This window comes from Cynoglossus semilaevis, chromosome 16 (genome assembly GCF_000523025.1).
Source record: "Cynoglossus semilaevis isolate Cse_v1.0 chromosome 16, Cse_v1.0, whole genome shotgun sequence".
Classification (NCBI taxonomy): Eukaryota; Metazoa; Chordata; class Actinopteri; order Pleuronectiformes; family Cynoglossidae; genus Cynoglossus; species Cynoglossus semilaevis.
The window spans coordinates 1,927,980-1,955,351 of NC_024322.1; the positions used below are offsets into that span (position 1 = coordinate 1,927,980).

Genomic DNA, 27,372 nt, shown 5'->3' on the forward strand with positions numbered 1-27,372 from the left:
GGTTGGAATACAACTCAAAAGGTTGTAAGTTGTGGTAAAAACATAAAGGCAAAGTGTTTTCTGGAGAGAGGGGCACATTTCCTTTTATGTTGGGAAGTTTTTATGTGCTGAGAATGTAGCTGTAAAGGTCTTATTTATTAACTGTGTTTATTGCCTACTGACAGGGCGAAAAGAAAAGCCACATGATCTGTGTTCATGAATAAAAAGCGAAAATGTTGATTACTGTTGATTAATGTTAATTAATAAATGATTGCTAGGCAATCTGTAGTTCCAGCATTGCTTGTGTCACTGTATGATGATGGTGCTATATGACTTGTCTACATGATGATGCTCAGTGAGGTCAGAGTTTATTCTGCAGACAGATAATATTACCAAGGGCGCTGTTTAGTTATTTTCACTTTATGTATTTTTTCCTATTTATCTTTTAGCTCGCAGTAATGTTAAAAAAAATCACCTGATAAATGTAGAAGGCACTTTTATATTTTTGTATAAAATTATTACTTTAAAAGGCACAGATGCTGTGGTTGTTTTTTTTTTTGTATAAAATGCAGTGTCATTAGGCAGAAGATGTTTATAGAGTTGTAATGTATTGAAATGATTACAACATATGCATTAAGTCCATGTGTTGTATCATCAACAAATGATCACAAATACATTGAAACTATTAGTGTTTCAGTCAGCTGACTGGGAATTCAACTGCAGTGATGTAATGGCCTTTTAAATCATTTATACCCAGAGTAAAGTAAAAGAGGCTGCACTTTAGAGGAGAAGAAAATCAATGAGATCACTAATGAGAGAGAAGAACGTATAGACGGAGAAAAAGAGGAAGACAGAGGAGGGCAGAGAATGAGACATGACAGGCAGTCAGGCAGATGGATGATGAACCCCACCCAGGTCCCGGCTCTCTGCCTGCCGGCTCAGTTTTGTGATAAGCAGCTGAAGCGGAAGTCAAGTATTATTTCATCAGTACGTGTGAGGCAGGATGATCGTCTTTGTTAGCCGAGAGATAATCTGGAAAAGCTACAGCATCAGTGTGGAAATGATACTCTTGGTAAGAAGTGATTGTTATTGGTATGCCTTCCAAATTGTACCACTTAACAACAACATATACTTGCTCTGTTTATTGTATTATCGATTGCCTGGACTATGGGTTTAAAATAGGGTTTACATTTTTCGGCAGGTGTCTTTTCTGTGTGGTTTTTGTCTTGTTTCCTCTTTACCACTTCCTCATTTTGTTTTATTTTTGTGGCAGATGCGCCGTTAGGACTTTCTGAAGACCTCACTGACACCTGACAGACCCAGAGTTCTCCCATGAAGAAATCGGTTGCTGATTTATGACTTCAAGGATTTTGAGTTCTCCTCCCAGGACTTTATTTCTATTTTGCACTATTCTAATTTTAAGTTAGTATTTTCACTAACTAACAGCTGTAGTAATTGTTGTTTTGACTCCATCTTACGTTTGTCTGTAATGTTTAAACTCTCCATGCAGACAGTCAAACCTCACAGCTGATGCTCATAGCCCTGAGTGCCATGCAATACAGTTTTCTCTTCTCTCTTATGTGAGAAATTCTCTCTCTGTTTACCCATCACTCAGACTCTTTTTGCATGTAAGAGTGAAGCACTTGTGCTTTTGCTTTTGTTTGGCAGAACAGTGTGTGTGTTTGGCAACGATTTTTTGTTTGTTGCCTAAATTGGCTCAATGTGGAATTGGCCCTAGTTGATGCCAGTCAGAGCTGAGACTTTCCTCTCTCAAGATGGATTGATATGTTATTGGAAAAGGTAGGATAACTTTGGATGAATGCCTACTCCTGAATCTCTATCATTACTTTTTAACACATTATTGTACTTTAAAGATTTGCATTCCCGCAGCTGACAAAAACTTTGAGGTGATGGACATGTGTTTGCTGCACAAGTTTAGGAAAAGTACCTAATTTTGACATTTTAAGCTTTGGATGAGAATAAGTCATGGAGGGTCTTGAGCAGCTTGATGTGGTCGGTGATATTAGTCCAGCCTTGGAGGCTACAGAGGACTTTATCCACTGCATGGATGGAGTACAGGGTCAAGGTCGCAGTCAGGCTCAAACAAGGAGCATCCAGCCTCCTAGACAGTCTAAGCAACTGCAGGAAGTGTCCGATGCTGCACTGGGGAAGCTGAGCTCCAGCGGAGTGTGGAGCCTCTTGGCAGGTGAACAGAAGGAGGTCGGTCCTTTAGGGTTGGCATGGGCAGACAACTTTAGTGTACTAGGCCTTGGCCTGGGCCCTAGGCACGGTAAGAGAAGCCGAGCACGCTCCACCAATGACTTGGCGGCGCACAGCAAAGAGTGTACAATCAACGCCTCCAACTCCTCATCCAACTCTGCCTTTAAGAAGGGACACAACCGATCCAGATCTGATGTCCACTACCGCCCGTCTGCCTTCACGGACAATGGACTGCCTACAGTGGATGGCAGTGCCCTGAAGAACATGATCTTCAACCAACATCAAGAAGGTGAGATGAGTTTTTTATGAGCCAACTGTTGACTGTGGCTATGAAAATACCTATTGTAGCTTAACTGTCAATTTTTCTTGACTTTTTTTTCACATTCTGTTGATTGTATGTGCAACATGTCAAGGTCGCAAAGGGAGTACTATAGGAAATGACTATAATTCTGTAGTGTGTAGTACTGACTATATTCTGTAAGAATTAAAAAATTTTGTGCCGTACGACTACCTGCATTTAGTCAGTACCTCAACATGTAAGTTACATAAAAGTGCATATATCTTTAATATTGTTATTGTGGATAGTTCCCTTTAGCCTGGTCATTTGAATAGTATGCCCCAAGCCAAATTAGTGTGGGCACCCGCGTTGTGGATCATTCTCTGCATTTGTCTCTTTCAGAATATGTAACAATCCACCTATATTTTTTCCTGTGCATAATTTGCTGTAGATTTAGTTAGCATTATATTTTTGCTTTTACTTTTTAGTTGTTGAAAGGACTGAAGGAGTCGTGCTGCAGACCTGGGTGTACTGTATGCAGTACATACGTTAAAGTATCCTTAAAAAAAGCAATAATGACAGAAGATGATGATAACTTAAAATGACACAGCTGCGCTATGATAGTTGGTGGGTGTATATACACACACACACGCACCCAGACACTTGTTTGTGTGTGTTGGCCATCTGAAGGCCTAAGGAGATCCTGAGGGATCCGGAGGGATAATAGCCTGTAATCCTGTCAGCAAATGGACTCAAATGAGGCGAGAGAAGAGGCAACCCAATTACCCGGCCCCTGACACTGGAAGGATTATTTAGTATTAGCATATGTGTGAAAAGGCATCAGGTTATTTAGTTTGGCTGGATGTGTATTGAAAAGAGCAGAGTAGGAAAAGGGAAGATAATAAGCAGAAGGCAGAGTGATTTGGCTCCGGCTCGTGTCTCCATTCACCCTGAAAAAACTGTCCTGTTTTCTTTTTCATTAGGGACAGCTGGCCATGTTTAGATTATAAATGGAAATGATGATTATTATTATACACACACCATACATGTGTATGTAAGGGACCAAACAGTGTTTATAGTGGCTCTCATTAAAGCTCTTTAATGTTTCCTGACTGAATTAACTCAAGTTTTAGGAGCTGTTAAGATGACGTTTATTGTCAGTATAACAAATGTGACACCTAGAACTGTGAAATTTGGGTAGAGCTTCTGTGTCAGGCCTGAACATACTCATTAATATACATATATGCATGCAAGTACAAATAATAGGATATAGTCTATACCCGAATAGTGAAAAGATAGTAGAAAGAGAATAAAATATAAATGAGTACTAGGAGAAAATTTGAAAAATAATGTTGTGGGTGTGATTTTAGCAGCAAGAGGGAAAAACACGCTATTACACTTTACTTATACACACAAAATATTGAGGCACATGCATAGTATCTGGGAATTGAACCCCACTCTGCTTGTAAGGCAGGCACAGTATTTGCTACACTATGGAACCACTAACTAATGAAATAACTAAATAAAAATAAAGAAATATGGACAGTGGAATTTGTTATCTGCTCTCTAAATTTGACTCTGTTTTAGGTGAGCACAGTTACCATTTCGCATCGGTCTGTTCACATTAAATAATCAAATCACTGACAATGCCAACTGACTTATTTGAGATATTTCTCTCCAGTGCTGCTAATACGCTCATCCATCATGCTTTACTTGGGTTGACGTGTATTAAAACTTCAATGTTAACAATGTCTTGAAGGTCACAGTGGTGAAATTACCGATTTTGAGGCTGAAGTGCACGTTTGTGTGATTGTCTTGGGGGCAGTGGGTGCAGAGTTAGTTTTCAGCCCTGAGAGGAAACTGTTAATTCTGTTTGAAGGCGTACATATGTATATTAGACCACTGCTGTGGTGTAATGTCAAAACCCACCAGGTGGAGTTGAAATCTAATCAAACAGAGCAGTTTTCTTTTCTGCCACAGTGGCTAATTCTTATTTCCACCCTACCAAGCGTGAAGACTGCCAATCACCAACACTTATTTCCTGCTTAAACATATTTGCATATTCATTTATTCTCTTAGTGAAAAGGTTTGTTAACATGCAAAGTCCGAGGTGCAGTGTCGGCTGCTGTTTTGATAAGATTGATGAAGCTCGTGACTCCACACCTTTTAGTTAACAAAGCCCTGCTAGATTTGTCACAGCTTTTTCTTTTTTCTCATCAAGTGATTCAGGAGAATAAACGAATAAAAGCAACATCTGTCAATTCCTGTTCATTCTGGTCATATTTTACAATTAACCAACAAAGGGTTTTATTAGTTGCTGTTGGTTTTAATGTTTTCATTCTTGCTTTTTTTCACTTAAGATCACTTATGAACTAAAAATTCTGATTTGTATTTACCCATATCACACCAACATTTAATTTCTCTTTGCGTTCTCTTTATTTTCCTATTTCCTTTTCTGTCCAGCTGATAAACATAGCAGTAGCCTTGTGGTCAAGCAGGGTGAGATGGAGCAGCGTGAGGGGCCCCGGGGCCGATGGACACCCTGTCACGTCGAGCTGACACCATGCGAGCTGCGGCTCTACATTCTAGACAGTAGTGCCAACCGTCAGCTGGGCACTGCCTACTCTCTGTCCCACTGTCAGAATGTCGTCTCACCAGCAACCTGCAGCCAACGTGGCCAGATCAGCCAGCCCGCTGACCAGTGTACGCTCGAGGCTTTGTTCTTCAACAGCACACGTCTCCAGCTGAGAGTGGGCAGCCAATGGGAAGCCATGGAGTGGAGGAGACTGATGTGGGAGAAAGTGCAAGCGGCCAGACCTTTGAGGCAGGAGAACCACCAGTGTAAGACCACTGTGAAAAACAAACAGGTTGCCAAATTTCCTACACCCATGTTGGCCTCTTCATCCCCCTCACCGTCAGGGCTGGACACCAGGCCTGATGGAGAAAGCGACACTCCTACTTCAGCAGATCTCTCACTGTCCCTTCAGTCTAACTCTGGCACCTTAAGCAGACCCACCACTCTTCCTTTGTGCAGTCAGTACAGTGAGGAGGTCCTAATAGCCGGTTTTCTTCACCAGCTGATGGACCAGAACAACTGGCGGACCTTCTACTATGTTCTCACCAGGACCACTCTCCAAGCCTTCCCTCCTGAGCACAGAGCATCTGGGTCGCGGCCTGCCCTTCAGTACTCCTTGACATCCTGTCTGGCAGTGAAGCATGAGCAAGAACTAGGAAACTGTGACCAGTGGAGGGATAAAAGGGAACATTTCCAGGTAGTTTTCCCCAAAGAGGTGCTTCGACTTAGGGCAGACTATCAGCTTAAGGCCGACGAATGGGTGGAGGCCCTGCGAGAAGTTGTAGGAGCAAAGAAGTCTGCTCAAGAGGAAGCAGCAGAAAGTGCTGAAGCAGCACCAGCACTCCAGGGAGTGCTGTTGAGATCGAAACCGTCTCGAGAAAGGAGGCATCGTGAGGCCCAGAGAGCCAAGAGGCAGTCAGTGACCACCAGCTTCCTCAGCATTCTCACCTGTCTGGCTGTAGAGAAAGGACTCACTGCTCAGAGCTTCAGATGTGCAGGTGGGTTGGTCACACTACACACTGCAACAGATTTGAAACAAATAATTCCTCACACGTGATTTATTTTTATAGTGCCCCAAATGACCTCAACTGCATGATTATTTTATGACACTGCCATCTCTTTGGATTCATCTATATCCTCTCTTTTCCTTTGTAATTATTATTATTCATGTTGGTTTTCTACCGGACCCGTACACAACCCCATAAATGGCAGGCGGTGCTTTTGCTCTCCCTGGGTGTGAAATGTGGGCTTCTTCTTTCTCTCTCTTAGAAGGGGGGGCTTTTTGAATAATCACTGCTCGCCCCCTTTTTTATTTGTAACAACTGGCTTATTAATGCAAGGCTGTTTGAAAGGCCAGCTGAAACAGGAACAAGGACAGAGGCCGTCTGGGGCAACTGATGATAATTGGTAGGCTTAAAGCACCGAAGGAGAGGAAAAATGGATGAATGAATGAATGAGGTTGAATAAAAGCAGCCCAGTGGATGCTGCAGTGGTCAGGGCTGATCGTAGCTGTTTGATTGAAGGGTCTCTAGGCAGACCTGGATGCAAGGGACAGCTGGATACGTTTATTTTCTATACAGAACACACCTCTGCTCTCCCAGTCCATTGGTTTCCCGCCGTTTCTTTTCCTTCTCTTTCTTTTCACCACCTTTTATTCAGTTGTACTTTGTCTCCTGTGGTGCTTCTTAGCAGGTCTATTTTACACTTCTCAAATCTAAGACCATTGCACTCAGTCTACAATCCTTAAGGTCTTTTTCTGTCTCGCCAAATAGGTCTCATTCTGACCACTTCTGCCCTAAGAGCCATGTGTCTGCTAAAGGTCTTTGTGCTTCCATGCACTTTTAATTTGTTTAATATTATATGCAAATATAGTAGTTCTTTAAAAGAACTAAAAGAAAGTAGTAGGAAATAGAACCAGTACGTAGTAGTAATGCAACTCACATTATGGTAGTTGTATATTTAGAACTAGAATGTAGTTTAAATGCTTGTTTTTCTCATGTAATTGAAGGTTTAGTGCAATTTCTGCAGATGTCCAGCTCCAGAGATCAGGGGGTTGCTGTTATAAGGTGAATTTTAAAAAATCCATTTTTATCATTTTATTACTTAGACTAATTTAAAAAAAAAGCTTTAAATGTTTACCTGACAAACTGATGTCATAATTTCAGTGATGCTTTTACACTGGCCTAGTATGTCTCTTACATAATTGGTCAAGTGCAGGTGGCATCACGAACTGAAAGGACTTCTTGTTTTCAGCTGCAGTTATTACCTGCAGTCTATTGGTAAACTTATTGCAACCTCCAAATCCTCCGTACCTATTTTATCAAAAGCATTCATCTTCTGTTGTTAACCTAAGTGCATATCTGATTATTCATATATGAAGCCATTAATCTGGTAAAAGGATCTTTTGATGGCAGCGGCACCAACGTGTAATGTTCGCTGCACTACTTTAGTTTCAACTGATTTCTCTTTGAACTTGTTTCAAGTCTGTCTTTTGCATATGCATGGTACATCCATCCATACATATCGAGTGATTGGTTATTTAACATCAAAATGTAAAATGTATTCAACTAATTACACATGGGAATTGCCGCATTTTTGATTTCTTTTGATGGAAGTGCTTCGTGTTTGAAGACTGACTCTCCATCAACACACACACACACACACACACACTGTGCATGGGGTGTCCTTAGCTTAGGTGACCCCTGTTGTTGGACTGGAGCACATTCTCAGGCCCCTGACACGCTCTGTGAAGCTGTTGGATGTCGGGTGGGTGGGTGTGGGTGGCACCTTGTGGGTGAAGTGGCATATAAGATAGGGGGTGCTGGATTGGTGACATCAAAAGATACAGTTTCTCTTTCTCAAACTGACAGTGACACACACACACACACAAAACACCTTCATACACTTACCGTATTTTCCACACTATGCATCATTGCTCGTCTTTGTTAATTAAACTAATAAATCTATTAAAAGGTTTATGTCACAAGTATCCAATAATAAGCATTTAATTAGGAAAATCTATTGATTTACACAGTAGCACCAGAGTTGCTTCCAACTGGAGGAAGATGAAGCTTCATTTGTGTCTCTTCTGCTGGGCTGTCCTCAGACTCACTGTTATCAGTTCCAGTTTGTCCTTTACTTTTTTCTGTTGCTCGATTACTGTTTGTAGCTGCATCCTTTATAATCTACAGTTTATAGTCTGCAGTTTGGCTTATTCTTTTGGTCACATTTTAACAGGGTTCTGTATGGAAGATAGAAAGTTTGTGTTGTTTATGGTTTAGTTTTGTATTTTTTCAGTGGTGCAGTAGCAGCATTCAGTTGTCACTTGTGTGCACAGTGCCCTCGTATGACCATGAATAATATGTGGTATATTTTTATTTATAAGGAAGTTTGGAAAATAGTGTTTACCCTAACCCCTGCATCACAAATAAAAAATCCACTTAAACTTAATTTTACCTAAACAATTTTTTTCTGTCATTTGATAAAACAAAATGACCGCATAAGTGTGGTGTGGATGAGATGTGTCAACTCTCAGGCATGTACACGTAAGGACAACACACACCTACACAGAGCCACAAACACGTGCAGTCACACATACACATTCGTGCAGAGCTTGGAGGTTTGAACCAGCGGACAGATGAAAGAGTGAACCCCCTCTTGTCCCCATGTCCTCTCTCTCTCTCCTTCTCTCTCTCTCTTTCTCTCTCTCTCTCTCTCTCTTTCTCCCTCTCCCGCCACTGTTCCCCACACTCACCATGGGGAGGTCAAAGTGACTCCCTCTCACTACAGAGAGCTGCAGTACAATCGGTAGACCTTTGAGCTACGTTTGAATTCCCATTCATCTTCACCGTCCATCCCTTTTCTCTACCTCCCAGAAAGACCCATAAAAGATCAGAGACGAGCAGAGAAAGCAATTGTTACTCTGTGCTAATGATAACGGAGGAAGTAGTTAGCAGAAGAAATGATTACTTCACTCTGATGTGAAGAAATAGCACCTTCTAAATGATGATGGACTTTTTTATTGTCATGTTTTCAGCCTGCATCATTCTGAAGAGTATTTAAAGTTATTGTTTTATATTATAATTTACTAATTGTTCAGTTCAGCAAAAATAACAGGGGCTAAAAATGACATACCAAAGTGCTGTGCCTGCTCACTGAAGCAGTGATTCTGACCTGGTCGTCACAAAGACACTAATGTTCTTCAAACAAACTCAAACCTTTTGACACTTTTTTTCTAATATCATTAAAGTATTTCATTTTTTCATGGCAGGGAATTTCTCAGACTGCTTCAGGTGGGTTCTTAAGCTAGTTTAGAAATAGGATTACTTCAACAGTTATCTGTTCTGCAAGCAGCATCCACATTTAAAGTGTATTAAATGTAAAATATAAATAATAATTATGAAATTTCTGTGGTAGACAGATTCTTTTTACAAACAAAAGGAATTGATATACTCATTTTGTCACATTGTTTATTTTCCTGTTGATTTTATAGATGATTGATTGATGCCATGATTACAGGGTTTCTCCATATACATAAGGCAGTGTTGGCCTGCTGCTTCTTTATTACTGTTGCCACTGCTTTAGAATTGATATACTGGTTACACTCTCTGTATCAAAAAAAGTAAACATCCTAAAGTCTCAAGACTCCTAAAATGTCAACAATTTCCCCCTAGGAATCAAACAAATATTTCTAATTCCAAAATCTGAGCATGGTTTAACTGCAGCATCAGGGTATTTCCACATAAGAAGAGAAGTCTACATTTTTAAAAGGATTGAATTTAATCATGGAATTTACTGGTGGCTAAAATGTTATCAACATTGTATTAAAATTTTAAGAAAAATGTTCTTAATTAGTTTTATTAAACAACGACGAAGATGTTACTAAAGGAAAATTCAATGTTTGGTGCAAACTGAAGGACCCAACTGGCGGGATGTCGTTTTTTTTTAGGAGTCACATGACTTTAGGTTCTGTTAAGCAGTAGCTATCAAAACATCAGTGTTCTCTTCTCAGTGGTGAGAGTTCCTGCAAACTCCGGGTGGATTTATATTCTTGGTGTTATTTTTTTTTTGTCCTCTATTGTCCCACAAAATCTGTTCCTATTTTACTGCCCGTGTTACATCACCCACTACATTATAGGCTTCGGCCCTCCGCTGTGGTGGAAGATCTTCAGCCACAGTGTGTGTATGTGTGTGGGTGTGTTCTCTTCTTGTGCTCATGATATAGAATTTGAGGTTACTTTTAAGGTTAAATAATGTTATTTAGCTTGTGAGAGTTTCTATGCTGCGTACGTATGCATCTTTGTTCTTCTGGACCAAGAGCAACAGACCAAATTTGAGGCCAGAGTTGGCCTGAAAGACGCCCTGGTGGTCAGTTGATTCCTTGAAGTGACAGTGTTTCTCTGACTGGTGACCATCTCCACTGCCTGCTGGCTCCCAACCAGTGGTCTGAGGTTTGTTAAAAGAGCATCCACCCCAACAACGGCATGAGCTCACTGCTATAATTAGCCCACCTAAGCCTGAGTTAAACATATGTATATGATCATGGTCCTTTCAGTAAACTAAAACTTTTTTCCATTTCAGCCACAAGCCGTATTTTCAACCAAAGGGAACACAAAGGTCCTTTTGTACAAGCTGTGGACAGTAGAGAAAGTGGAAGCGGATAATTAATAGATTAAAGCATTTTATTTTTGATTGTTCATTTAACCAGACCACATTTTCGGGCCAACTGGGATTGGTTTGCTGTTTGATCAGATGCCTTACTGGTTCTGTTCTGTCTTAAAAATTTAGCTGGTAACATTTTACTTATCCAAATGTATGAAGGTTGGTGCTTTTCCTACTGTAAGGAATGCAATCCAGCATGGAAAACAAACAAGTGGAGTTTTCTTCACTAATGTAAAGACTGGGGTGTCAGAAAATATTTATATACTGGAATATTTTGTTTCACAGTACAGTATTGATGCTATTTTGTAGCATGGTAAGATTCCATAAGGGCATTGACAATGGGAAATTGTTAAATGCATATTGATTCTGCCCTAGTCTTAATCAATTAAATAACCAAGAGTTCTGGTAATTATACTGAAAAACATTTTTCCCTTCTGGTCAGACAAAGCAGCTCTCAGTGCTGATTAGACCGTTGTGTTTTTTGTTGATTTTTGTCTGTGATAGAAAAGTTCCTGGAATGCTTTCTTTTTTATGTCTGCCTTCATCTCTCCTTTGTTTGATCTCATGCTGTTTCTCTTTCATTAAATTTTTTCCCCTGATCTCTTGATATTTTTTTTTTTACAAGTTCTGTCCTCTTTTTTTATTTTCACCTTTTTTCACTTCCGTCTTGTATTTGTGCGGCAGCACCAACAAACAGGCCTGCACACGTCCACCTTTAGCTGTCATACTTTTTTTTAAAACCCCAGATAAAAGTCACCTGATTCTTTTCTTCTCCACCACTGTTCACTCGCTGTTTTCCTCCAGGCCCCGTGTTCTTCCTCTCAGATTGTGTGGATAAGGGACACCTGTTGCAGTGCTGTGGTATTCAACTTGCGTGTGTACGTGTGTGGCTAGTGTGTTTGGGTGAAAATGAACTTTGAAGGGTCTGGCAGACAAAGCAGATAGTGGGGCAGTGATCCTGATGAATGGAGCAGATGAGCTGTTGGTCTTTTCATTCTAGAAAACACTTTTGTCCTGAAATCATCTGTTTTGACTGGTGGAAGAACCAACAGTCTGTTGTCTGAGGGATTAGTTGAGATGAAATGTGCCAGAAGAGTTTAAGTTTGGTGTTGATGTCTTAAAAGTAATTCGTTTTCAGTTGTTTTCTTAGAATTTAATACCAAATTCAAATACAATTTTATGGTTGTCAAAGTAGTATCAAAGTGTGTCTTAAGGAATCAAAGTTCGGGGCAGTAGGTAGTTATTCTGATTGCACTTTAAACCTGGTTTATTATCTACAGGTTTATTTGGCAGGATTACAGTGGTATTTAGAGAGAGGCAGTAAACTAACACATATTAACACCCAAGTTATTTGCCCTACAACCTTTGCATTCTTTGATAAAGACTCCTAACGGCGTGTGTTAGCAGACTGCTGACACCTCAAAGTGTCAGTTTCAACTCATGGCCTAATTTGCAGGTTTGAGTTCATCAGAACACCATTTCATACAGATTTGTTTTTACTTCATTAAAACATTAAACATTGAAGTGGCATGTTTGGTTATGAAAAACAAAATCATACTCAAGTCCACCACCTTTCTTTTGCCTCTCAGGTTGTCAGCGTCCAGTCGGCCTATCCAGAGGAAAGGCTAAAGTTTGCTACTACAGCGGCTGGTACTACTGTCAGAGCTGCCATCAGGACAACTCCTTCCTCATCCCTGCTCGTCTGCTGCACAACTGGGACACCAGTAAGCACAAGGTGGGAGGAAAGAAATTTAAATGATCACAATATCCTAAGATGTAATATATCAAAGTTAAACCCGCGCAGTTTTCTTTGTCCCAGAGTGTCTTTAGATTTCATTTGATGAAAAGCTTGATTCTAATAAAACCTGACGTGCTTCTCCAGGTTTCCAAACAGGCCAAAGAATTTCTGGAGTTTGTGTACGAAGAGCCTTTGCTTGACATCCAGCAGCTCAACCCTTGTTTATACGAACACTGTGAGCCTCTCAGCACCGTGCTACGTCTGCGCCAACAGCTGCAGTCACTGCGCGCCTACCTGTTCAGCTGCCGAGCAACCGTGGCTGAGGATCTCAGACGAAGGTAAACTGAGTGTGAGGGTGGCTGTGAGGAATATGATGTCAGCAAAATGTCGAAAAGTCGACCCCAACCAGTTTGATCAAAGCTAACCTAAACTTCTTCTTATCGTATCAGTTTTACCTGTTGGTTCCTCTGAGGTTCTGATGGATTAACTGCACATTTAATTTTCTTTCCTGACTTTAACTCTGACTTTAATCCAGAGTGTTAGGACTTCACTACAACACTGAGTGGATCATGCTTCCATTTCTTCAGAAATAGCATTCTTCAGTCTTTACCTTTTAATAGTATTCATGTTGTGACACTTCTTGTTGTCATCAACAAACTAATGTTAGGGGCATAACACATACACATCTACTCCCAAGTAGGAAAGCGGATATAGGTCACCACTGTCAGTAAACATGACAACATTGTTCAGAAAGTCTTTTGCTGCCCACAGGAAGCGTTGGCTTTTATTTTTACCAATGACGGCCTGTGTGATCAGTCAACCTGACGCATGAACCTAAATATTTATTATTATACCTCTGTTGATGACCAGACTCTTCATTACCCCGGCTGTTAACGTCTCCTCGCATGAACCGCAAGTGTGTTTATGTGGCTATGTCTGAGTGCATGTGTGTACACTGCCATAACTTTTATCTGCATGCATTCCTCCTCACATAAAAGATGTGCGTCTGTGTGTGTGTATGTTCATGTGTGTGGTTGTGGGAGGGGGCTGAGTGTTTATCTGAGAGGACTCCCCGCTCTGAAAGCCATGTCTGCGAGCTGATGGATGCTCCTTGCCTTACTGCAGGTCATTAAAACAGATCTGATGGACTCTGTCTAAGATATAATCACTCACCAAAATAAATATACTAGAAGTTGATTCATGTTTTTTTTTTTGGTAAACATGGTAACCTACCAATAAACATGGACAAGAATTATTGATTAAGGATTTTCTAATCACACATTTAAAAAAAACATGGTTAAATCACACACATATCAGCCTTAAATCTCTGTTTGAAGACATGTTTTCAGCTCACTGTTAAATCCAACTAAGCCAGGTTATGGACTGTCAGCACGTTTGATTGTCTAAATTGTGATCAGGGATGTTTAGTTTGAGCCGCACAGATCTCTCAGAAGATTCAGCAAAGCTGGTTGTTGTTTATACACTGCCAGGCAAAACTGTTTTCTTTTAGTTAACAAATTTGTGGCAAATACATGCAAGAAATGTAATGGTGATAATGTTGTCATTCTTTTCAAAAGTATCAGTTGTTTGCTGTGCTCACTAAATCCCTAAAGCAACACCCGAGAGACTTTCGCTTTGAGACGTCAGTGGGTTAAGCAGTTCATTGTTCTGTTTTTTTTACAACAGTGTAATTAATCTAGCCTTAATACTTCAGGATCCTCCAAAAAAAGTCAACCTGAGTTTTTCTTTATAACATCACCTGTTATGTTGGCAGTAGTTTGCCACTATCGTAGTTTTGCTAAGGTTCAGTTATTTTCTGTTTAGCATCAGTCAGTACCTGCAACATGTTTGTGTTGATGTAAACAGCCTTTGGGGCTGGACACTTTTTCCGAACTATGTTAGAACTTTAAATTATGTTAAATGTGGATTAAAAAGGATTTCACTTAGATGCACCTGTAGGTACTGAACTGAACATTTACAGTTTTTTTGTTGAAGAAATCAATGTCACATCTGCGTAATTTGATTTTACTTTTCTCAGTGTCTTATCTGTCCTAAAACCTCACGTTATTAGTCATGTGGTGCAAAGCACAGCAGAGGAGAGCACCACCTTGGTGTTCTGTGTTTATTTCTGCCCCATTAACTAGTACCGACTAGTGCCCTGCCACTTCCAAACACTGCAGGATTGATGAGGGCCATGGCGCTAAAACCTTCCCGTGGTCATCCGTCTGCTTCAGGAGGAATTTAAAGAGTTGTCTGCTGCACACAGACACAGAGTTGTGGTCTCAGTTTCACACCCATGTCCACGTTAAACCCTGGACTACCCTAGATATTTATCTGAAGTTCACATCTTGATGATACTTTTGCAAAGAAAACCTTGACATGTTGCATGGACACAAAGCTGTTTCTGTTATTTTAATGGCGACATTCAGCAAAGCTTCTCCTTAGTCCTCAACGATAAAGCTATCAGTTAATGTGTGTGCAGTTTACAAGGCCAAACTGATAACCACGTTATTGGACTGGAACTGTTTTTTTTTACAATCTGACCTTGTGGAGGTAGTGTGTTCATAAATACTTAATTTTCACTTTATTTAACGGGGCCGTCTCAATGGATTGGATTACGTGATAATGATATAATAATATAAAGTTACTGTCATTTTTAAAATTAATTTATTTGCAACACACTTTTTGTCCAGTAAAATTCCCAGTTTATCAAATTTGGATGAAATTGGTATTATGTTCCATTTTCTGTACTTTGGAATCCCTCCAGTTGTAAGACCACCACCTTATGTACTTCTTACAGCCACCCCCAGTTAACTATCTTTCTCTGTTGGACACCACCACAGTTTGACATGTGACCCACTTTTATGGTCCTGACACACCATTTGGGTTGTACTCTGGAGAGGTGCAAACCCACAGTTTGTTCCTCAACCAGTCCACACCTGTTGTTACACCCCCTCATTTGAACAACGAGTGCCTCCCTCAGTAAATAGCCATAATCTCTGAGGGATTACATCAATTTAAACAAAAGGCGTGTCATCAGGTGGAGAAACTTCTATTTTTGTAAGGCGAAATGGGACAAAAAAAATAGTAGTATTCCGTCCTTAGCATGTTTGCCTGGGTGTCCTCTCATGGACATCTAATCCCAAAATGTGTTTCCTCTCAAGTGCTTTTATCAAGATTAGCACACGTTTCAAGGGTGTGTTCTTCTGTGTGTCCTGTCTGCGCAATCACCAGCGCCTGTGTTTGTACTGTATGTGTGGGTCTGTTTGAAAGCTGGCCCAGAGTGTGTGTGTGATTGTGTGTGCGTGCGTACGCGCATGTGTGTGTGTGTGTGTGTGTGTTTTCATATGAATACTCATGTGGTAACCACTGGATATGAGCCAAATATAGTAGTTTATCGGCGGTGCCTTTCACCAGGAGGCGCTGGGTTTTTCTCTCTCTTCTCTCTCTCTCACACACACACAAGAATATGTATATATGTATGTATATATATATGTACATACACATCATTGACACTCATCAGAGCTTAGCAAGGATTTAACATGGTGCCATACATCTTAGTTGTCTGAGAGTACGACACACACACACTGCTTTGTCACCTGATGTCAGCAGATGGAAAGTTACTGACTCTAGATTATGATCATACTTTTTGGAGCTTGGACTGAACAACTGCTTGTTAACCATTACACTGGTGTATTTCTTTGTGGCCTATATTTATCTAGAATGTGTGATCATGTTTTCATCTCTATATATAGTTTAGATTATTTGGTTTCAGAAATGTCCTCGCCTGCATGTTGGAATCTGGGTGGAAAATTAAACATGTTATTATTTCAAGAGCAATTTATTTTACTATGAAGCAAAACCTTTAATATTCCTGCTATTTTTCTAAATATAAATACAGAAAAATGTATTGCTAAGGAAATTTGACATTTTATGTCATATGTTGATTGTTGTTTAGGATACTTTGGCTTTGTGATTTATTTTGGCTGGGAATTTTGGTAACTTGCTATATTGATATATATTTAGCTAACTTGTAATTGCTTTTGGTAAATTTTTGTGGTAAAACGTGCTGTGGAATGCTTGTGATTATCTAAATATAATCACAAAGAAATATATTATATATTTTTTGTGAGGATGATAACACTGAATGTTACCATTTGAATGCATTTACTGAATAGTTGCTGTTGCTAGTTTAGTTTAGCTGAGTGTGAGACAAAATGTTTTTGAACATTTAGTTGAGACCATACAATAGTTTAACTCATTTAACAGTTGGTTTAAAAGTGTCAGATTTTTTTTACCTAAAGACTAAAGACCTGTCTTGTCTTTTACAGGATCTTCCCCAGGGAATATCTACTGCAACATATTCACCTGTACTCCATAGCAGATCTGCAGCAGGTACAAACACACAACTACACACACTTATTTACTATAAAAAACAAATTTAATGTGTGAGTAATTGAAACAAAAACATTTTAAAAACTTGAACCTGCTCCTCTGATTGAACATCTGTGCAGTGTTGCTAACACACATATAACCCTGTTGAAACTCACACACTAATGATATTGACTAATATAATGGGCACTGTCAGTAATTTGTAATTACCCAAAATTCCTCAGAGGAACAACAGAAGTTACACACTACAGTTTTGAGTTAGCAGTTCAACACTGAGTGTGGGGAGGGGTCCGCTCACAGGAAAGTGACGACAAATGATTCAAAAGTTCCTTTGTTTGTCATTATGTTCATTATGTTGTACTCTGCCCATTTTTTCTTTAACCTCCCCTTGCCCCCCTACCCACCAACTCAGCCACAGAGTCTCACAGTGAAAGAGGTTGCCCCCCCTCCTCCACCCACCTCCATTCTTTCTCCCCCACTCACTCCCACAATCTGTGTCCCTCTGCTTCACTAATTGGGCACATTCAGAATCAACAGGCAGAAAAACAAAGCGTGACATCCCTGCATTTTTCTCAACATCCCTTTGGCCTCACACACTCGGAACCTACGTGTCTTGTGTGTGTGTGGGGGGGTCTTCTTCGTTTTGTTTACTTTCTAAACACTGTGACTAACAAACTTTTCAAATTAGTGTTTTAGTACAAATTCAACAAAAGGTGTCTTCAGCAGAACTTGAGCGGCACTGCCTCCCTCTTTTTCTCCTCCCCCCTCTAACAGCCACGACTCTCGCCCCTCCTGGAGATTTTCAAGCACTCTTCCTCTTAATTGGTTTTCCATATTAACAAGCTTGTTTCTTTTGATTCACCTCCTGAATAAAAAGACGCTCTTAATCAATGTGGCTTTTTTTGTTCCAGCCCGGAGGTCAGTGGAGGCTAAACTCCCCTGGCTAAACCTTAGTCCACACTAGTCTATTCACCCCCTGACAAATAGCCTCCACCCATGTCCCTCATTAGGAACTAGTTCATTTTGCAGAAAACATATGTGTTTGTTTAAGGGCACTCTGCCCTTTTTCATTGCTGGGTTTACAGCTTTTCTGCGATGACTAAGGATAGATGGGATAGTAGCTGTCTATGTCTGCAGCAGCCTTCCCACGGTGACACCCTGGTATTCCCTTTATGCCAGGCATTCCTCTCCACTAACACTTGTCCTGATGCAGAGTAGCCGAGTGACTGTTATCACAAATGTTTTCAGCTTCCTCACACAGCCTTTATTCAGCTTGGAGCTGCTTAGATTTGTCGCCGAATGAAACATTTAGCATATCACAATCAGAGGATGGCAAACACGGACTGTTCTGTCGTCAAGAATGAGCAGAACTTTTACTTAAAAAAATGCAATTTTTTTGCAATTCCATTTTCTTAGTGAATGAAAATGGTCTTAATAACAATTGACCTTTGACCCAGTTGTGTAAATACCAACTGTTTTGGATTATGTTGCAGGCATTGATCCGGGTTCGTTTGTGTCATAGAAACATTATTTATTTATTTATTTATTTTTATTGTTATAAGTTTTAAGGGGTACCTGCTTTTGGAGAACAGGGGTTCATAAACATGGCCTCCACTCTCTTTGAATTGTTTGTTTTCATTACGTTTTATTTAAATCTCCACGCCCATTTTCTCATCTGCTACATTTCTAAACAATGTTGGGAATCCCCAAATCAGACAGACTCCAGAGTGGAAACACTGACGACCAAATTAAAGTACATCAAGTCTTCAGTGTGTGTGTGTGTGTGTGTTTGAGAAGAGAGTGTTATCCAAACAGGGCTCACCCTGGTCTTTCCAGCCATGTAATCCCAGCTGGCTGTCTAGTTGCTGAATGGAGCTGCTTTTTTGTGTGTTTTTGTGCTAATGTGAGCGACCAGGAGAGAGAGAGAGAGAGAGAGAGAGAAACGGGGAGAGAATTGAGGGCAGGCGAACGTCTGTTAAACAGCAGTTTTAGGGGATTAGAAGGGTTTGGGGCACAAAGACTCGTCGAGGAGCAGAGAAAAGGGCTGAACTGGAGGGGGAGGAGTTAGAGTGGATGGATGGATGGAGGTGAAGTGAAGTGTGTGGTGTGGTCTCTGAATCCATCTGCGGGCTGTGAAATATGGGCTGCTCCAGAATATTATGACCAACTAAATGTAGAAGATGTTAATGCACAAGAAGAAGTTATTGTTACAGTAAGTACACGTAATACACACATAGTATTTCTGTGGGGTCTGTTGATTAATTAAAACATATTACCTTTTAAGTAATTGACCTTGGCAACCGTAAACACAGAGAAAAGAACAAGCAATAGACATTGACAAACCACAGAGAAAATATCAGTCGTTCTGGCTTGAAACCTCGACTGAAAACTTATGGGTTCATTTTTTATTTTTATGTTTTTTATTTTAAATACAGACCTGAAAACCTGTCATGGATTTAAAAGAATAGATTACGGAAAGTGGACTTAAATTGGCAGCAAATTTCTGACCTCAACATTCTTAAATTCAATTATTAAAAAAAAAAATTGAAATCTTTGTAAGATTTGTAAATTCAGAGATATTAGTAATCACAGTGTTGGAGAGTGATTGTACTTGACTTTATTCTGAAAAATGGCTTGCAGGCTCCCAACACTCCCAGCACCCAGACAAATCTAGATTTGATTTAGATGCCATTTTCATTCTATTAGCATTCGCCTCTTTTCATTGGTGCATTTACTGGTGTCACCCTCCATCCATCTTCCTGCCTCCGTCTGTCTGGCCCTGTGTCCCACCAGAGTCCTAGTCAACTACCAGAGCTGTTCTGCTTGTCACTTGATTCTGTTCAGTCCAATTACAGAGAGCTTTAATTACTGGGGCTGTCACCTTCCATCAGAGGAGCCATTTGTTATGTAGACTGGACTGGACTGGACTGAGCAGGTCTACAGAGGTTTGTTGTAGGCTGGGTTTGGGGAGACATATTTGTCACCCTTTTGTCCGTCTGAACTCAGCCTGTGAAAGACAGTTGGCATTATAATATTATAACATTATTTTAAGTCCTACACCTGATGATTGTGAATAAGAAAAAGTCGATGTGTTTCATCTCCTTACATCATCTTTGGTCATCTTATGTATGTTTTTTTGTAAACTGGCTCAGTTTTTCTCAGTTCAGTTCGTCTCCTGTTTGTGTGTGGTTGGTTTCTTCCTCCACACTTCATCTTATGTCCTCCTTTTCTGCCTCTGTCCTCCTCTAACAAACAGTATGAAGGAGGTTATAATTGGGAGGTCCAGAGCTCTGCCAGGTGGAACCACTTGTATGTGAATGCAGGCTCTTGCTCTCCCTCAAGATCTCTCTTGTATATTGTATCTCTACTATTCCTTTTTTTTTTTTTACTTTTACTGTTATATTTTCTCTTAATGTGTCTTACATGCAGTTTTTTTTACCATATTTAGACTTACATTTCTGACTAATTCCAAATTAATTTCGTTCTAACTGTTTTCAGTGAGTACTTTACTGTCTATTCATTAACATATATTCACGCAGAACATGCAGTAAACCTCCACTCTTAGTTCTTAAGGAACATTGCCTTCAAAGTGTTTGCTGTGTTACCTGTCTTTATTTGCACTGATTTTATATCTTTACCATGCAGTCATTTTTTACATGTAATGTAAAGCACATACAGTAAATGACCCATTTAATAACATGTGAAGTTGATTTTAATTCATTTATTTCTCACCTCTTTTCTGCCTATCTCCAGGTGATTGATGGAAAATTAGCGCCCTTCCTGTCTAAAGTAATCAAATTTGCCAGCTCCCATGTTTTCAGCTGCAGTTTGTGTCGAGAGAAAGGATTTATCTGCGAACTCTGCCAGAATGGACAGGTCATCTACCCGTTCCAGGAGAATGCCACTAAAAGGTATTGACACCAGATCAGGTTCTTTAAATGTCAGGTCAAAGCTGTGGTCAATAGCCTCGGCTATGCACAAAGACCTCACACTATATTCACACTAAATCGTTTCAGAACCAAATGGTCCTTTTTTTTCCTTCTTGCTGCCTGGTTTTCTGAATTAGTGAAATTCCAGGAACTTTTATTCTAATTATTTCTGTGCAGTGTAAAAAGGTTCTCAGGTACTTGGAACTTTTTTTCCACACTCAAACACTTCACCTTAAGGAATCTCTCATTTTAATTGTAGTTACTTGCTCAGAAAAATACATCCAAGTGCATTACTTCATTACTTTGGCATTTTTCTCTTTATAAACTGGAACTTTTTCCCAGCACTGGTGCTGCACTCTCCCCTTACCACACGCACTCACAGGCCAACACATAAATCTTGATCAGTGACTATAAACATTTAGTTTTTGGTCCCTTCATCTAAAGGCACATAGCTTCTGGTACTGATCACAGACGTTTCCAATTTAATTGGTTTAATCGATGTAGTTAGTTAAAAGTTTAGACAATTCAGTATCGTGTTTGGTCTACTTTAAGAAAGCGTCATGCTCAAACAGTTCTGAAGAGCTTCTTCAAAATGCAGTGACGTGTTTTGAGGAACGTATTTGAGCATACTTTGAGCATGTTTTTCTTGAGTAAACCTGAAAGAACCTGTTTATAAAACACAAGACTCTTTACTTTACCTTTCCCACCCCCAACCCCAGAGGAATTAACCATTCAAACATTCACAGGACACATTGACTACCAATAATGGACTTAAATACGTTATAAAACTGCTCAAAGCGCTACATGTTATTCAAGACCTAGCTTAAATATGAAGCATTAACTTTGATTATTTTAGCCTTTCTTGACTTCAGATGAATTTTGTAACAATACACATGTTCCAGCAAAAGGTTGGGTGTTTGATTTCAGCTCCCTCTGGTCCAAATGCATGTTTGCGCCTGGACAAACCCCAAGTTGAGTGAACAAAGTAACGAAACCTTAATAACGTGATGATGAATGTACTGGACTCAACTAGAAAACAAATGTCCCATAGTCAAGACACCAATACAAACATACCTTTGTTGTTATTGATATGAGAAATTAGCATTTAATAAATATTTATTCTATGGGAAAATACAAGGGCTTGGGGTTAAAGCTGACTCTGTGACTGTAATGTATTGCTAACACCAACAACATCAACAAACATCAGTCATTATGACCTTTAGTGATAATATTAGACTGATGAAGTCCTGTGTCGTTTGGCCAGTTGAACTGAGCCTGTTGTCATGCCCGTTATGCTGACACAGTGTAAGTATGTGCTGAGTGACTGGAAGGAGTTTTTTTATGACATGGACAGTTAACAGAGTCCAGAACTTTGTCTCCACCAATGACACTCAGAGTGACAGACAGCAGGATGATAGGAGCTGATCAACACCGATTACGGGAAGACTCTGAGCTGTTGAGGGAAATGGACTGTTCTTAAACACACACACACACACACACCTTGTTGAGTTGTGTTTTATGGCTTGTGTAGTAAGTGCTAAGTGTAAACTGATAACAGCTGCATCTACTGTACATTCAGAGTTGATCCAGTTTTTGACAAGCAAACACAGATGGTACCATTAGATAAAGGTAAAAAAAATTAATAAAAATAAAATAGATTTAACAACATTTAACAAATGTTTACTGTTGCCAGGCATCATAAAGATTGGAGCAATGGAAAGAGATTCCAGACTGATAGATCTTCTTTTTTTCTCTTTTCAAATGTTGTGGTAAACATTTGAGCATCAGTAAATAAACCTGCAGTTATTTTTGTTACATTTCAACTAATATTTATCAGATTTATGAAAGTGAATTATTTGTCATTGTGACACAGCACACCGCTGGACACAACGAAATGTGAGCAGTGGGCAGCTTAAACGCCCAGGGAGCAGTGTGTGGGGACGGTGCCATGCTCAGAGCACCTCAGTGGTAACTTGGTAGCTGGTGGACTCGAACCCGAAACCTTCCGGACGCAAGTCCCCTTCCTTAACGACCAAGCCACCACTGCCCCGTATGCTACAGTATACTTTTGAACGTCTGGGACATACAGAAGTAGACAAAGTTTTAAAACAGGCGTGTGAGTGGAGGACGTTGTGGAGGGCCCAGTTGGACAAGTGCCCCTCATGTTTTGCAGCAGATAGCTGTATATTTGACAGGGCTATTTGAGGCTCACAAGATAAGACTTTCCAATACAAAGTTGTTTTTTCCTGCACCCTCGTGAATTTCTGGTGTGAATCAGTTTTAAAGTAACCAGTAGACAGACCTGTCCTTCAGAATAATATAAGAGGATTCTCTCTGTGAAGCACCAAGTCTTTATCCCGGTGGTGTTTGCAGATGCGACGGCTGCGGCGCTGTTTTCCACACGGAGTGTCGACAGAAGGCTCAGCCCTGCCCTCGATGCGTTCGCAGAGAACTTCACCACAAGAGGCCGTCATCCTTCTGGTCGCCCGATGACGACAGCCCTGGGTGTTTCCACCAGCCCTTCCAAGACACCTGAACAACTCACAAAACACACACACAGAGTCACAAGCAGGCATTTAACAGCCGTAACACTTAGCGGCTGCCAGGTTTGGATGCTGGATGAACCCCTGACTTCTTGATCTGTGTGTTTCCAGGATACAATCCCCGACAGTTTATGTCTGAGAAGAAGCTCAGAGAACCTGATGGCTCGTCAGGATTGCAATTTGATGTGTGTCTGATCACAAAAACACGTACACACGTACACACATACACACACACACACACGTGTTGGTTCTGTATGTAAAAAGCAGGGAGAAAACCACTGGAGATTTGCTGCAACAGGCTTTACAGACTCTTGTTGTTTTCAGTCCAACGTCTCCACACGTCAGTTTCATCCCTCATGTCTTCATCACACCATGAACTTCTGTGTGTTCACTTTCCACAGCAGGAGCCGAACAGCCTTCTCCTGATTGGAGATCACCCTCAATGGAGAAGAAACAGTTTATAGTGGACCATAAAAAAGATCAATTTTACAGGATGTTTCAGCCTGAAGTGAAAATGTCTGCAGGATCAAGAAATGGAAAACCTTCTGGGAAAGTATGGTTGGTTTTAGTCTTTGTTTACAGACTAGTTAATGACTTGAAAGAAAAAGATTAATTTATTGTTGTTTTAGACCTTATTTTTCACATTAATTAAGTTAGTTAATTAAGTTGCAAACTGCAATTTAAAAAAGGGACCTATTGTTAAAAGACAAACAGGCATCATGCTGAACATTTACTAATTACATTTTTCTTGAGTCACAAATTCTGATTTTTCTGCACACTCTAGAGCACAACTACCTACCTGTGACTGCTACAAGCTTTTGGAAAAATTCATCCACATTTCTATCATAATAACTGGAATAGTTTTCATTCTGATTTGAACAATTTAATTCTCAAATTGAATCCTTGTGATACTATTTGGATTTATCACATTTTTGCCTGATTAGAAAAGAGTGTTTACAGAACATGTAACAGGCTGAGAGTAGTGTAAAATCTGACATCTTCATGTTTACATTAGAAATTAATATAATGTATTTGATCTAAAAGTGACTCCATTCATGTTGGGAATTCTGTCTTATTTTAATGTAGCAGTTTACCTTTTATTTATTGATTTTTTTTTTTCTTTTCTGAGTGACCACTTTAAATGCGGTTCATTTGACTGAACCCAAACTGAGGGAAATGTTTGAGGCTAATTTTGGATTTAACTCCAGCGATCGACCCAAGATGTTTTACTTTTTCTCTCCGCTCCATTGTTTCGTGACATCTTCACTTCCTCACACTCGGAGTCATTGAGTCGTTGAGTCTGCCTGAGTTTTGATATCAGTGTTTCCTGGTGTAAATGTGAATTTAATACGCACTCGCTCAGGCTGGGCACAGTTTTCTTCCCTTTGACTGTAAAATACCAGGGACAGTAAAATACTGTAACTTTTCATTGTTGCCTCTCCTCTCTCCCCTCTCCTTTCCTGTGTGATTTAACTCCTTGCTGCGCTTTATTCCTGCATAATCTATCGAGCCTGATAGCAGCTTTAGCTTTTAGCATTTCTATGCAACCTTAGATGGCCTTTGGGACCCACTGCTTTCTCTTTGTGTGTCTGGAATCACTGTTGTTCACATTTGCTTACGTTCATCAACACAGCTGTATTTCCATCTGGACCGATGAAGGATTATAATCAAAATATCAATCTTATAGTAAAATATCAATATTTTTCATTAATTGATTTTACACCAGACAGAAAGTAAAAAACTGAGCTAAGCTGTCCTGCTGCGACCTCAGTGCAGATGTTCAGCTGGTGCACTTGAATGTGACAGAAAACAAATCTATATTTTCTGCTCTGAATTGAATTTTTAGTATAAATAGAAAAGTATTACAGTGGCTAAGATGTCGGTTAAATTCCAGACACTTTCTCGTAGACTCTGGCTAAAACACGACAACTTTTTTCATTTACAAATTTCAAAATTTGACTATCCAGAATGGAAACCTGGCTGCTGCTTTATTTATTTTACGTTTATTTATTTTTTCAATCATTTTTACTGTGCCTTCCTTTCTTCTCTGGTAAACTGATTTGAATGCAGCTCTCATTCACTCAACTTTCCTGTCTCTTCATTTTCACAAGCAATAAATCAAGCATTTACCATTAAAAAGGAATTATGTTATTAAAAATGGTTGTGATCCTGAACTGAAACCTGGAAGCGTGGATCACAGAGAGCTGTCCATCACCTGTATGAAGCAGGTTTGGTTCTAAAGCCTGAAACTAAACAAGCCAGTAGTAAAAAGAAATGCACTGATGTGTCAGTTGTCTATAGAAAACATTTTTGTTCTTTGCATAATTTCTTTGCTGCATAAGAATATAAGGGATAACAAGTTCAAGTTCTTTGCTGATGATTATGTTTGGTAATTTTCATTTGTGTGCTTGTTTGAATTGTGTCATGACTGTTTGGTTTATTTAAATTTGTACACACAAATCATACAACAGCCTTTTTTTGTCACCACTTAAATGATGTAGTGCTGCACAGTGATGTGTCTCCCAAAACAATACAATTATACGAAAACATTTTAGACTATTATAGTATACAGTACATATATGCATATATATAAATATACACGGTATATATATATATATATATATATATGTTTATATATATGACTTGTATTTCTTTTTTATTTATTATCTAATATATATTTGTTTAATGAAAAAGTACGTCAGAATTCTCATTTCTTTTGGCTCTACATGCTTCAGTAAACACCTAATTTGTAGGTTTGTGTGCACAAATGACCATGAAGAGACAAGTGTCTCAACTGCACTCCTTAGTTTCCCTTAATGTAGCATTAGCACTAGACTTGAATGAGAAGCTGTGTTTTCATCCACACAATTCACATTTGCTGCATGCTGTTCACTTTGATTCTCTCATCCAGGATTGTGATCACGGCTATCTGTGATAGACAACGTCACAGGTTCATTTAACAGTCGTCCTATAACTGTCCTTATTTTTATACACGTGTCAGCAATTACAGGATGAGCATGTTGTGTTGAAGGAGAAAAATGTTTGAACATCTTAGCGTTGCAGGTACGTGTTGATCATTGCAGTATTTTTAAGCAAAGAATATATTGTACAGTATTTAATCAGAGTAACTAAAACTCCTCTGATTTGCACATTTTAAGTTATTATTATTGTCATTATTTGTTGACTCTTTTCATTGCAGACATTATGCAAGCAGAGGGAGGTGTTTTGTTTTTTTTTAAATCAGCCCTTCCTCAGGTCTGAGAGCGTTCACATTTATTCAGTTTACCACTGATGCCAATAAAGACGGAACTGAAAAAGTGGAACAATCTTCCTTCGACTTCTTCATCTTCTCCTTTGGTTTCAAGCACTTGACGGCAGAACATGGAGTGTTTGTCAACAACGGACCCTGTGAAAGACCCTGGAGTAAGACCATAAATTCTTAACTATTTAAAAAATTGTCAACATTTTCCTAACTAAAGTTTAATAGTTAACTTTGCAACATTGACCTTTGAAAACATGTATGAGTTTCATCGTTGTAAAACAAGTTGCTGGTTGGCTCAGGGGATGGTGACAGGTTTTGGCCCTGGGTTCGATCTCCAGACTGGGCACATTAAATTATTATTTTTTAAAAATGGGGTCGGATAAGGCTAAAGATCCTGAACAGAGCACTTTATGTTATGAACCAATGAACGGACAGCTGGATGGATGTTGGTTGGATTGTTGAGGTTTTTCCATATTATATTTTGTCATCCATCTGTTGACCACAGTGTGTCTACCTTCCACCACTGATCATATAACAGCCTGAACCTCATCAGATTGTTTTTCCAGTCACTGTGACAATGTTGTTAGCATATGTCTGAGCACTGGGTGGTTTTCTTCTCCAATCAGTGCAGAAATGTGGAGACACATTTCAGTTTCAGTCTTTAACTGCTGTTCCATTAAGACCAAACAGTTTTATTTGTTTTTACATTTTCTCAGTCTTTAAATCCTCGTTTTTACAGCGGGTGGGGGGGGGGGGGGGGATGAGGGGGAGGAGGGGGGGGGGGACAACAGACTTT

The 27,372-nt window shown here is 39.7% G+C and overlaps 1 protein-coding gene across 2 annotated transcripts in view; it reads left to right on the top strand.

The window, feature by feature from the left end:
- The window catches only part of plekhm3 (pleckstrin homology domain containing, family M, member 3), a 35,615-nt gene that overhangs the window by 1,798 nt on the left and 6,445 nt on the right, over positions 1-27,372 (top strand). Inside the window, exons 1-8 of one of the 2 annotated variants that reach the window (XR_003052335.1) lie at positions 13-1,051; positions 1,253-2,488; positions 4,940-6,049; positions 12,302-12,447; positions 12,595-12,788; positions 16,782-16,845; positions 20,596-20,753; positions 23,145-26,737. Coding sequence is in view for 1 of the 2 variants with exons in the window: in XM_008327922.3 (XP_008326144.1) it covers positions 1,966-2,488; positions 4,940-6,049; positions 12,302-12,447; positions 12,595-12,788; positions 16,782-16,845; positions 20,596-20,753; positions 23,145-23,307 (2,358 nt within the window). In the remaining variant the exon portion in view is untranslated. Of the gene's footprint in view, positions 1-12; positions 1,052-1,252; positions 2,489-4,939; positions 6,050-12,301; positions 12,448-12,594; positions 12,789-16,781; positions 16,846-20,595; positions 20,754-23,144; positions 26,738-27,372 lie in introns of those variants that run through there. The other variant, XM_008327922.3, reaches the window with a different exon arrangement.